General features: G+C 46.8%; 1 protein-coding gene across 1 annotated transcript; it reads right to left on the bottom strand.

Annotated features, from left to right (window-relative positions):
* Positions 1 to 2,174: 2,174 nt before the first annotated feature.
* LOC306918283 (kelch domain-containing protein 3-like) lies at positions 2,175 to 3,138 on the bottom strand (the record flags this gene model as incomplete). The annotated part of the gene is made up of 1 exon (XM_079531157.1): positions 2,175 to 3,138. A coding segment is annotated over one exon (964 nt), but the record flags the coding sequence as incomplete, so codon positions are not given.
* Positions 3,139 to 14,053: the final 10,915 nt, after the last annotated feature.

Genomic DNA, 14,053 nt, shown 5'->3' with positions numbered 1-14,053 from the left:
CTAGTAGGACTATAGTAAATATTAATACATAATTTAATAATAATAATACATATTTTGTAAAAAAAGGACACATTTTGCCCCATGTTCGAATGCCCCCGCTCCCCTGTCAAAAATTGCTAAAATCACTAAAACGAAAGGGTTTAACCCTAACCCTAAAAAAATAACACTCACCTTTAACTTTGTCTAATAACAACCTAAAACCTGCACCTTGGTTGAAAAAAAAACTAAAGTTGTAATTTAATGGTTCTCTTTTTACGATTCATTTTCGGGGGGTTCCAAATTTAACCTTGCAGGACTGTAACCCAGAGAGTACAAATGGAACAGAATGGACCATGTGGTTCCATTTGTACACTGTCGGTGTCCTATTTTGCATGTCTTATATGTTCCAGGTCTTCTGACTTAACTTTAAGACCTGGAGGTGTGGCCAATGCTGTTTAGCTATTTTGAGTTGCCAAACAGCATTGGCCACACCGCCAGGTCTTAATTTGTGATTTTTTTTCACCCTGAAACATGATCATCGGGTATTATTATTATAATACAAGGAGGAAGATTATTTTTTTTCTCCAAAAAAGTGTACAGTAGCCGATGTGTTAAAATGTCGTTTTAATGTTGACACGCCTAGCAGTTCATTAAGTATGCCTGGTTCGCCTGGTGGGTGGTGATCCACCTGAACTGAAGCCACGCCCACAGCTTGAATGATAAAGGGGAGGGGTTAGGGGAGGGGATGATATTATGCTGATGATATTATACTGTTAGCAAACATAGCACAAGAAGCAAGCACTCACTGCGTCTGAAAACTGCCGTAAAGTAATCCGCCAGCTGAAAAAAAGAAAGAAAAAAAAAGAAAACAAGGATGTGCCATAGTTGGGCATTCTATTTGTGCACATTTTAGTTTGCCTTGTTATGTCCTATTTACACTTAATTTATGCACAGTAGTAGTAGTAGTAGTAGTAGTAGTAGTAGTAGTCGTTTTGTCTTTGCAACGCTTATCTTGTTTCTTTGAGTCCAAAAAAAAAAAAAAAAGAAAAGTAAAGTGTGCCCCTTGTCAAAAAAACAGATACTGTTTGCTTCGGGTTTTTAATTCAAACCATCAATTCAAACCATCAACCCGTAATAATTTCAAGGACCCCCTGTATGACATGCATTAGTCTACGGAACCCCATTTGATGGCATTTTTTATCTCTGGAACCCCCCATTTTTTTTCCAGTTTAACTCCTTCAATGTTCCCCGGGGGTCCCCGGACTAGAGGGCAGCACGGGTCCATCCGGAACTGAACACCCGAGAGCCGAACCGAGAACCGAGCCTGTTCGGGCCCAAAATATTGACTTGTCCCCCGGGCAGGGTACTATATTAATGCAAAGCAACGCGTCACCAGGATTTCCACCTCGGAGGAAAAATGTGGGACAGTTTTGTTGCGATTGTCAACAGCTCTAGTAAGAATGTTGGTGCGCTAAAACGCCTATGCAAGTTTGCAACCCTCCTCCTCCTCCTCCTCTCGAGAGGCGGCGGGGTGCACGTCACTCATAGGGAGCAGTCTCATGTCATGTTAAAGCATATAATATTGCAGAGAACACACTATGGGTCCGGATCTATATCGGATCGGCGCCGTTTTGGTCGGACCGGTTCCAAACAGTCAAATCCTTCTCGGGGCCGGTTCCGGGGCGGGTGCGGCCAATTACAATGTTTATCGGATGCGTAGCGGTTCGGTTCAGATATCACCTGTCCCGTTTCGGATTGAGGATCAGTCAAATGGTGGCGTCAAGCGCCTTCTAGTGGTTAACACTGAAAACTGAAAATCTCACCTCATTTTACTTGTTTGGTTTTTTTTAGATTTATTTGTTGGCCATCATTGATAGTATAGTAGGCTGACAGGAAATGGAGAGGTAGGGAGTGACACGCAGTAAAATGGCCTTCGGGATCGTGACTCGAACCCGCGGCACGCTGTCAGGCTACACTGAGCCTATAGGTGCCTGGGCTGCTATACGCCAGAGGTCCAGGTCCGATTGTCGATTCTTTGCATCAGTTTCTCTTTCTCTTTCTTTTGTTCCTTGGTCTGGAGTTTGTTCTCTGTTCTTGTTGTGTGTTGTCATTGGTTGTAATGGCTGCCAGTTCCCACCTGACGTTGTGTGGGAGTCCAGACTGCTCCAGACCGTACTGGATAACTGCTAACTTACATAAAGTCTTAAGACTAGGACTGAAGTCCAATATGTGCAGGTCATCGGGTTTGATTTGTCCTCCAAAGAGTATGACACAATCTCCCACCGTGATGCAACAGCAGGTCATACCCAGTCGGGACGGGCCATTCCCCTTGGGCTTTTCCCAGGTTGCACTGATCCAGGAGAAGGTCTCTGGACAGAATTTCCCCAGGAACTTCTGAGGTTCGTAGCTGCAGTGACGACGGATTATGTACAGCTCTCCATTGTAGGCAAAGACTGAAGGCCCGATACCGTTTCGTAGGCCTACCCTTGGTATATTCGGTGAAGAAGGCGGGCTCAGCCAGATGTCGGTCTCCGTGTCATACACTCTGATGTTGTTGTTGGACTTCCAGTCGTTCCGCATGCCCCCGACTACAAACATCTTTGTCCCGTTGATGGTAGCAGAATGATAACATGAAGCAGGTGGGAGAGTACCTCTGGCACTAATTAAAGCCCAGACCATCGTGGCGGTGTCCAACTTGTACACGTCATTAGTGCAACTATCCGGCTGGGTCAATCCCCCATGAATATACATGACCTTCCCCAAGACGCAGGCCGAGTGGTGGGACCTCCCCTTCGGAACAGTCCCAGAAACCTCGTTCTCCAACCAACGGTGGGCGTCGACATCGAAGGCGTAAAGCCGCCTGCGTCTGAATCCTCCCCACATGTAGATCACAGCTTCAATCAGCACAGCTGTGTACCCACGACCCACGGACGGAATCTTCGGGGGACGTTCTCGTCCAACCTCAACAGTCACTGGTGGTAACATCCTCCAGCGTAAAGACACCGTGTTGAAGATGTGGACTTTCGTTTGGTACTTGACGGCGCCGTCGGACACTCTGGACAGTCCTCCGAAGCAGTACACCTGGTCCTGGCGCTCCACTGCGACGGCGGCGTGGAGCGCCCTCCCTCCTCCCTCCTGGTGAAACGTCCAGCGCAGCATTCTGTATCTGTACGACGGAAAGGATTCCGATCGATAGCTTTCACTTCAGCTCTATATGATCCGACACTCAGGGGAATGCGTGTGTGGAAAAAACAAAGGAATACACAGTCCAGGGAGATTTTATCGAAACAGATTATTGTGATTTCAAAAAGAGCTTTTTTTGGGCAATTTGATCATCCGGGTCTATTGATTTGCTTTTGTGAGCCGTTTCTGCCATTTCACCTTCCTTTTATACTATTCTGACCTTGTTTGTGCATTTTCATATTTGGATGGGGGGGGGGGGGGGGGGGTGTCACATGTCCATATTTGACCACTGCAGTGCAGTACATAGTGACATCATCCATGATGTCATGATGTAGGCCTACAATAGCCGTGATTGGACCAACACACTGAGGTATTAGCGGAGGCAGTGAGGGTTATTATGGCATAGGAAATGAGCAGGTAAAAGTAATGGCTGAGGAGAGCAGTGAGGGCAGAGATTGTAGCGGTAATACGGGGGAGGCCTTGTTTGGTTAGTTCTTGAAGGATAAGTCATTTAGGAGCGAAGCCGGTAAGTGGGGAGAGGCCTCCGAGGGATTGCAGGATAAAGGGTCCCGCTAGGGCAGGGATGTCAAACTCAAATACACAGTGGGCCAAAATAAAGAAATTGGTACAAGTCGAGGGCCGGACTGTGTTTCAACACACGGGCACCGCGGTCATGAGGATGTCCCAGGCAAACAGCAAAAAAGTAAATACATTAAAAACTGAAAATGCATTATTATTAAGCTCAGTTTCCTGTTCTATGATCCTCACCAAGCACTGCTTTCATAGTATGTGATATGTAACAGACTTGTAGTTTTATGGTGGTCCGTGCAATATACCAGAGGGCCAATTCTAATACTAATTAAATATCATTCCACGGGCCAAAGATAATTCATTCACGGTCCTGATTTGGCCCCCGGGCCTTGAGTTTGACATATATGCGCTAGGGCCTTTGTTCATGAAGTAGCTAGGGCATTGATGTTGGTGGAGTCAGACATTTTAAATGTAAGGAATTTCGGAGATGGTCATAATAACGTAAGTAAATCAGGCTATAAGGGAGGGCTTGAATTGGAGGATTAAGATTATCCATCCTAGGTTGGCAATTTATGAGTAGGCTGGGAATTTGCTTTAGTTGGGTTTGGTTGAGTCCGCCTCATCCTCCGACAAGGGTGGAATCTAGGCGTATAGAAAACTCTGCAGTGCAGGGGTGGTCGAGGTGAGGTGAGTCCTGTGTGTGTATGGCACTTGTTGTCATCGCATTCAATTTTATTTCAGGCTCACCTCACAGCAGGTGACCCTGACTGTGTGTGTGTGTGTGTGTGTGTGTGTGTGTGTGTGTTGTTATGTTGTGTTATGACAGATATAGAGCGTCGCAGTCCCGCCCCTTACCATGGACCAGGAAATGAATCCCAATGCATTTTTCCCATAGACATTCAAAAAGTATTTATTTAAAGACGGTTACGCCGCGGACAAAGCCAACTCGAGTCGTGACAACTCATGACAACACAAACAATATTTTGGACCAAACAAATAATTACAAAGAAAAACAACAAAAAAAGTGTTGTAACCTGCCGTTTTTTTCTTCTTTCTAATTATTTGTTCGACCCATGATTATTTGTTCGGTTTGTTGTCATGATTTGTCACGACTCGAGTTGGCTTTGTCCGCGGCGTAAACATCTTTAAATAAATACTTTCTGAAATGTCTATGAGGAAAATGAACGGAGAATAATTTCCTGGTCCATGGTAGGGGGCCTGTGGCGCTCTATAGAGTCGAAGTAATGCATGGACACAGAGAACGGTGACGTCACCCCATGCGACACCATGGTGGGGCGCGCTTCAACTGCGAGGCTCAGAGTCTCTCCAATGCTTGAACATAGTAGGCTGTAATTGGTTCCTTGACTTCCTAGTCAATGCATGGGCAGGATATCAAATCAAGTCAACCTTTATTTATTTCACACAACCTTAGTGGATCAACGTGCTGGCACAGGTAAAAGCAAGGCAATTACCTAGCTGCTCCTATACACCCTAGCGGATCTAGGCATCGGCGGGACAGCACTAAAGTGGTTCTCTTCCTATCTCACCGTTTCCTGGAAAGGTCTGCTATCATCCCCCCGAACCCTCCATACTGGGGTCCCACAGGGATCTGTACTTGGTCCCCTCCTTTTCTCACTGTACACCAAATCCCTTGGCACTATCATCTCTGGTCACAATATATCCTATCACTGCTATGCCGATGACACACAACTGTTTATATCTTTCCCCCCCTCTGCCACTCAGGTGGAAGAGCGCATCACTGCATGCCTGGCTGACATCTCACAGTGGATGTCCTCCAACCACCTCAAGCTGAACCCAGACAAGACTGAGCTTCTCTTCTTCCCAGCTAAGTCCTGCCCTATGCGGGAGCTAACTATTTCCGTAGACAACGCCCTGGTAACGTCTGTCCCAACAGCCAGGAACCTTGGTGTTGTCCTGGACAGTCAGCTCTCGTTTAAAACTCACATCACAGCTGTCACTCAATCCTGTAGGTTCACACTCTATAACATACGACGAATTAGACCGTTCCTCACCCAGGAATCAGCCCAGCTCCTAATCCAGACAACAGTCTTGTCAAAACTTGACTATTGTAATTCGCTCCTTACTGGCCTACCGGCATGTGCACTTAAGCCTCTCCAACTGATCCAAAATGCCGCAGCTCGTCTGGTCTTCAACCAGCCAAAATTCTCACATGTCTCCCCCCTGCTCCGCTCCCTGCACTGGCTCCCAGTCGTTGCCCGCACAGAATACAAAACTCTGATGCTGGCATTCAAAGCAACCAAAGGTATGGCTCCCCCATATCTTGCAAGCATGATTGAACCCTACAAACCCTCCCGCGCTCTCAGATCAGCCGACGCAGGAAAGCTGGAAGTACCCTCACTAAAAACGCTGGGACAACGCTCCCGTCCCAAACTCTTCTCCCTTCTGGCCCCAAAACTGTGGAATGCACTCCCCGTTGTAATCAGAACTGCAGCATCACTCGCAATCTTCCGCCGTAGTCTGAAGACCCTGCACCTTTTCAGACTCCATCATGGCCCATAGCACTTATCCTACCCCCTTAGATAGCACTTTTTAGACTTAGATAGCATTTGAAACAGACTTATAGCATGTCATGTAGACAGCACAATAATTGCATTGTATGTAGTCATAGCACATCATAGTACATATGTATAGCATAGTATAGTATGTATAGTTAATATGTATAGTGTCATTATATAGATATGTTCTAGTTACGTTCTTAGCTTACGCATGTTTCTTGATAAATGCATTTTATATATGTGATGTATTCCCATACTTTTGTTCTTGCCTAATGTAAGTCGCTCTGGATTAAGAGCGTCTGCTAAATGCCTAAATTGTAAATTGTAAAGCAAAGCACTTCCGCTATTTTAAAAATATTTGTATACAATGAAAACATGATACATCTTCACTTTCAGCACTTTCTACTTTTGGTACTCCAAGTACATTTTGATACTGATATTTTTTCCAGAGTATTTCTATATTGCAGTATTAATTAATTAATGTTTTTTAGTAGTACAGTCAAAGTAAAACATTTCACTACTTTTTCTAGTGCGGTAAAACAGTGGTTCTCAAAGTGGGGTCCGGGGACCCCCAGGGGTCCTTGATGGAGTTCCAGGGGGTCCCCAGCTAAATTATAGTTTGGAACCAAATGGACCCTTATGGGTAGGGATGGAGCTCGTTAAGGTTTTATTGATAACGATCACCTTATCGAGCAGGCTTATCGAGCCGGGTCCTTATCGAGCCCACTATCGAGCATTTGCTATTATTTTGTGGAAACACACACACACACACACACACACACACACACACACACACACACACACACACACACACACACACTCAATATGCATATTTTTCTATAATCTTCTTTTTACCAAAACATCCCTTGCACTAGGGAATTAACCAAACGTCGATTACCAAACGTTGATTATTTAGGGGGTAAAATATAATTTTTTTTTCTCCATACAACAAGCATTAAAAGTTTAAAACACTGAAGGGTGAAGGGTTAACACAGCCGAGCACAGCCAGCAAAATGCATGCAGGCTGACTTTGCAGCTGCCGTTCTGATTGGCCAAAATTCACAACATCAGTGATAAAGATGATGATGATGTCATCAGTGATGAAGATGATGAAGACGAGGGCATTGACGAGGAGGAGTCAGAAGATGAAGAGATGACATCACTGATGACATGACGCTGAGATTGAGGAAGAAGACGCTGAAGGTAAATATAGTTATATGATGAAATCACTGCTCGACTTTATGGCTGCTGATTGGCTGAAGAGGCTGTCTGTTACAAAGTTACAAGTCTACACTGCCTCACGCCTTGTGAGCTTGTAGATCTGCTATTTTCGTTGTGCAAGACCTTTCTACGGAGCAGCATAGCATTAGCATGTTACGTTACTTTGGAATGGAGTTATACAGGCACGGAGGAGAGGACAGCGCTGGTTGAAAAACGATGGGATGTTATTTATTCAATTCATACAAGCCTAAATGTTCACAACAAGTTACAACCACAGTTCCTTTGGTCTTTATAATGGGTATGATTATAGCTCTGGTCCATATAGCTCATATAACTCTGAGAGTTACGGGTCCAATTGGTTCCATTTGTACACTCTCAGAGTTAAATTAACATTGATTTTAAAATATAAATTGGGGTCTCGGAGATATACATGCCATTCAATGGGGGTCCGTAGACTAATGCACGTCGAACTGCAGGTCCTTGAAATTAAACGGGTTGAGAATCACTGCTAGAGCCGTAAAGATCTTCTCTTACGGGAGCTCCCTGGCATATGTTTGTAAATGGGGGGGGGGGGGGGTCCACACAGGGCTAATTAGGGTCAATGTGGGGGTCCTTGACATGAAAAGGTTTGGGAACCACTGCAGTAAAAGAACCTAAAGTGGATTCCTCCTCAGCCGCCATGCGTCCTCAACAGGGAGGTCAGAGCGGAGCAGAGAGCTGCTCCATGCGTCCTCAACAGGGAGGTCAGAGCGGAGCAGAGAGCTGCTCCATGCGTCCTCAACAGGGAGGTCAGAGCGGAGCAGAGAGCTGCTCCATGCGTCCTCAACAGGGAGGTCAGAGCGGAGCAGAGAGCTTCTCCATGCGTCCTCAACAGGGAGGTCAGAGCGGAGCAGAGAGCTGCTCCATGCGTCCTCAACAGGGAGGTCAGAGCGGAGCAGAGAGCTGCTCCATGCGTCCTCAACAGGGAGGTCAGAGCGGAGCAGAGAGCTGCTCCATGCGTCCTCAACAGGGAGGTCAGAGCGGAGCAGAGAGCTGCTCCATGCGTCCTCAACAGGGAGGTCAGAGCGGAGCAGAGAGCTGCTCCATGCGTCCTCAACAGGGAGGTCAGAGCGGAGCAGAGAGCTGCTCCATGCGTCCTCAACAGGGAGGTCAGAGCGGAGCAGAGAGCTGCTCCATGCGTCCTCAACAGGGAGGTCAGAGCGGAGCAGAGAGCTGCTTAAGCTTCTATGTGTGCCGCTACGGCAGAGTCGATGTTTCCACTACGCAGCGACCGCATGCGGCGGCCGCTCTCTAAATCAGGGGTTCTCAACGTTTTTGGCCGGGGACCCCCGGAAATGCTTTGGCAATGTTTCGGGACCCCCGCCCCGCCCCCTCCCACCTTAAACCATTTTGGGCGGGAACCCCTTTTGGTGTTTTAAGCATTGTTATAATTTAGCTATTGAAAAATACCAGATCTACAAGCTCATAGCGCGCCACCGAGTGGCGCGCTACGAGCTTGTAGGTCTGCTATTTTTGAAAAATCGTGATTTTTTATTTTTATTTTTTTAATTAATTTGGGGACCCCCTAAAATAATTTGGCGACCCCCCGAGGGGTCGCGACCCACGGGTTGAGAACCCCTGCTCTAAATTAAACTTTACTGGCGGCGTAGGCGACGGACGCCCGTCCCGAGTTTTCCAAGAGATTTATGGCCCGCGTTTTGATGTCTCCTCCTGTCCCGTCCCGACCCGCCCCGCGCACGCACCGCCACTAAAAAGGATACAGCTCCCCGGAGCAAAACGCTGCCCGACGCCTAAAACACGTGGGGACGCTCGGCACACGAACTGGAACAGACGAAGAAAGGAACGACGGCGGATGAACCCGAACCCCCCCGCCCCCCCCATTCCCGAATCAACCCTTTCTTTTGTGCTTTTTTTTTGTTGTTGCTCGGGGCTCCTAAATTTAGACACTGGAGAAAAATGAAGATGATTGAATGCGACGGGGTTATACTTGTGACACGCAAAATAAAGAGCCGCGGAATGTCGCAAAATAAAGAGCCGCACACACACACACACACACGTGTGTGTGTGTGTGTGTGTGTGTGTGTGTGTGTGTCTGGGGAACACGGTACATGCTGTACTTGGAAAGGGGGGTCTCCCCTCATATGGTACTAAGTAAGGCTCTCCGTCGTCAGCCAAGGTCCCTCTGGGGGCTACTGCTCTACTCCCCGTTAACACAGGGATTCCAGCGAACGCTGCACACGCCCTCAACGCTACTACAGTGCATCACTCAATGCGCTCCTTTGTACGTCGTTTTGTCTATGGAAAAAAAAACACACACACGCACAAAAAAAAGCCCCCGTTCGGAATATATAGCAGCAGAGCCTTGTGTTGTTTTTTTAAAGCAGTGGTTCTCAAACTTTTTTTTCCATGTCAAAATCCCCCAAATTAATGTATTTGACCACAGACCCACCAATCTGAAAATATTACAAGACTTACAAGACTTTTTGTGTCAAACTGCAACGTCCCCCCCTAAAAAAAGAACATAATAAATAAATGAATACATACAAAATAAATAAAAATAAAACACAAGCCACAGCTTTACAGGAAAACTAGTCAAAATGTGCTTATAATAAGCAGAACATGGCGACACTGCCGCTCACCAAACCTGCCTCTCATACATCCTCCCCTCGCACGGACCCACGATGACTCATGCCTGCCTTCGCCTTTAAACGTGCGATGATCATGAAAACGAACACGTTAAAAAAAAAAAAAAAAGACGCGGGCATTTAAGTTCTAATGCGCCGTAAATCTGGCGCACGCACGATTTCACGGTTATGAAATATGGATTGGGAGGAGTAGGAGGAGGACGGGAGGATAAGTAAAACAAACTAACAAAGGCTCAGCTCAGAATGAGCCGTTTCCTCCTGTGTTGTTATCCCAGACCTGGGTAGAAACAGGGCCTGGATAGAGGCCAGTGTCAGACCTGGGTAGAAAGAGGGCCTGGATAGAGGCCAGTGCCAGACCTGGGTAGAAAGAGGGCCTGGATAGAGGCCAGTGCCAGACCTGGGTAGAAAGAGGGCCTGGATAGAGGCCAGTGTCAGACCTGGGTAGAAAGAGGGCCTGGATAGAGGCCAGTGTCAGACCTGGGTAGAAACAGGGCCTGGATAGAGGCCAGTGTCAGACCTGGGTAGAAACAGGGCCTGGATAGAGGCCAGTGTCAGACCTGGGTAGAAACAGGGCCTGGATAGAGGCCAGTGTCAGACCTGGGTAGAAACAGGGCCTGGATAGAGGCCAGTGTCAGACCTAGATAGAAACAGGGCCTGGATAGAGGCCAGTGTCAGACCTGGGTAGAAACAGGGCCTGGATAGAGGCCAGTGCCAGACCTGGGTAGAAACAGGGCCTGGATAGAGGCCAGTGTCAGACCTGGGTAGAAACAGGGCCTGGATAGAGGCCAGTGTCAGACCTGGGTAGAAACAGGGCCTGGATAGAGGTCATTGCCAGACCTGGGTAGAAACAGGGCCTGGATAGAGGCCAGTGTCAGACCTGGGTAGAAACAGGGCCTGGATAGAGGCCAGTGTCAGACCTGGGTAGAAAGAGGGCCTGGATAGAGGCCAGTGTCAGACCTGGGTAGAAACAGGGCCTGGATAGAGGCCAGTGTCAGACCTGGGTAGAAACAGGGCCTGGATAGAGGCCAGTGTCAGACCTGGGTAGAAACAGGGCCTGGATAGAGGCCAGTGCCAGACCTGGGTAGAAACAGGGCCTGGATAGAGGCCAGTGTCAGACCTGGGTAGAAACAGGGCCTGGATAGAGGCCAGTGTCAGACCTGGGTAGAAAGAGGGCCTGGATAGAGGCCAGTGCCAGACCTGGGTAGAAAGAGGGCCTGGATAGAGGCCAGTGCCAGACCTGGGTAGAAACAGGGCCTGGATAGGATTGACATTAATTAGGCAGCGGACCCCCATTACAAAATATACACAAAGGACCTCCATTAGAGAAGATTTTTACGGCTGTCCCAAGGACCGCCAGTTTGACATGCGACCCCGCGACCTCAGAGAATGTTTTCATTCGGGATAAAATCCTAAAAATGGTCTATGGTCTATAATGGAATAAATCGATGATCAAAGTTTTCACGACTCATCTAACTGTAACTACAGTAAAGGGCCGTCACCTTAAAACAAACATTGAACTAAAAACAAACATTAAACGCACTTTATTGTCAATGGCGTTTTTTAAAACAAACATTGAACAAACATTAAACCTGTATATAGGAGGGGCTAGCGCCCCTCAAAAATGCGGAAGTAGAGCGTTCTACCGGGTGCTTCAAAACGCCACTGAGTAACTTCCATTGAAATGAATAGCAGGGGCTATACTGTACTGATACTGTACATGAGTGATGTCATATCTCTGCTGTCGGGGGGGAAACCACTTGACTCCAAAATCTTCATTTTTCAGGAAATGGAAAAACAAATTTTACATTTTTCAGAAATTGAAGAAAACCTATATATTTGAAAGAAAGCAATACTGCCTCATCAAAGTTGGTATTGTGACTTTGTATATTATCAGATAATGATAATATTGCATGTGTCATTATATTATCACCACTTTACCCGAATACAGCTCAAGTGGAGTTAGGTGGTTTTCTCTGTCATTGATAGTTCTTATCAATGGCAGAGAAAAACTCCTAACTCCACTGACAATGGGTCTCCAAGCTCCAAGTTTGACACACACACACACACACACACACACCACACACACACACACACACACACACACACACACACACACACACTCAGTGTCGGTCTGTCCCTCTCTCTCTCGCTCACTCACATGTGCGCATGGGCGCACACGTCAGTCTCACAGTCTCACCCATGCACGCCCGCAATCACACACGCGCGCACGCACGCACGCACGCACGCACGCACGCACGTGGGACCGACACAAACAAACACTCACGCAAAAGTTGAATCCCCTTCCTCCCATTCGTGCCAGCAGGCAGCAGGAGAGGAGTGGGATCATGATCTTGACACAACCTACTGTGTCTGTGTCTGACTTTTCTTTGTGCTGGACTGGAGTAGCTCGAAAAAGATAAAGTAATGAGAATATTATCCATTTGAAACGCAGAAAATGTGCTCCGCCATGGCAGTCAGACAGTAAACACAAACGCCCCCACACAGAGCAGTGGAGTTAAGTGTTTCTACTGACAGTTTGAGGATCCAATGGAGTTGAGAGGTTCTTTCAGAAGCGCTTTTTGATACTTTCAATTGGTTCAATATGTTCATAACAAAGTAAAGGGTGTTCAGTAGCACCGATTTATGAAAAAATAAAAAAACTCGAAAATGGACTTAAAGGACCACGTCACCACTTTTCAACCTATCTTCATATAATAGGTCCTCACTAATAATCATGAAAAAATGGTGCAATTTTTTTCTACTCGGTCTGTGTCTCATAGGAGGGCTGTGGGCAGTTCAGAGACCCGTCCACCAGTGACATCATCGATGGGGAATACAAGCTAATGGAAACTGAAAGGCTTTCTAGTCCTGAAAAGTTGCAATGCGAAAATGGAAGTCATCGTTCTCACGATAATGAAAATCTAAACATTGTTGTAAAAAAATCTGCCTAATGATGACGTCACTGGTGGACGGGTTTCTGAACTGCCCACAGCCCTCCTATGAGACACAGACCGAGAAGAAAAAAATCGTGCCATTTTATCATGATTATTAGTGAGGACCTATTATATGAAGATAGGTTGAAAAGTGGTGAAGTGGTCCTTTAAGAGGTTTCCTCCAGACAGCAACGATATGCTGGAGGTCACATGGAGTCTGGTTTAGTGACTCAATGTCTTCTGTTGTTCCTTCTTTTAGTGACCTTGTTGGCAGTGGCTACCAGTTCCCACTTGATGTTGTGTGGGAGTTCAGACTGATCAAGACAGTACTGAGTAACTGCTAGTTTACATAAAGTCTTAAGAGCAGGACTCAAGTCTAAGATGTACAGCTCATCAGTGGGGAGTCTGGAGTTTAGTCCTCCAAAGTGTATGATACGATCTCCCATCATGCAACAGCACATACCACGCCATCGACCCGGGCCTTTACCCTTTGGCTCAACCTTCTTCCAGGAGAAGGTCTCTGGGTTGAATTTCCACACATCATTGAAGGACTGGTCACCGTTATGACCACCAGCTATGTACAGCTCTCCAACGTAGGTAAAGGCTGAATGACCTTCACGTCCTTCTGGAACAAGCTGTGCAGACGGTGTACTCATCCAGAGGTCGGTCTCTGTGTCAAACACTCTGATGTCGTTGTATTGGCTCAAGTCCCCTCCGCCCCCAAATACAAACATCTTTGTCCCAATGATGGTGGCAGAGTGCCATGCTGAAGCAGGAGGTGGAGTTCCTCTGGTGTTAATTGAGTACCACAGACGAATAACAGTCTAAGTCCACACTATTGATCCATAATATATAAATGATAGATAAGGGTTCAGGACAACGAGGCCTTTTCGTGGAGGGGTCAGTCTGAAATTTACAGTCATTTTCAACACGGTGCATCATCTTATATCTTCTGGTGTGAAATCACACACGACACAAACTGTTACCATGCACGCCTTAACGACGCCAATTCACACAGCGATTC

Source organism: Electrona antarctica, assembly GCF_951216825.1.
Source record: "Electrona antarctica genome assembly, contig: scaffold_611, whole genome shotgun sequence".
NCBI classification, from domain to species: Eukaryota; Metazoa; Chordata; class Actinopteri; order Myctophiformes; family Myctophidae; genus Electrona; species Electrona antarctica.
Note: the sequence above shows the minus strand (reverse complement) of the source record. Positions and strands in the feature narration are given on the sequence as shown.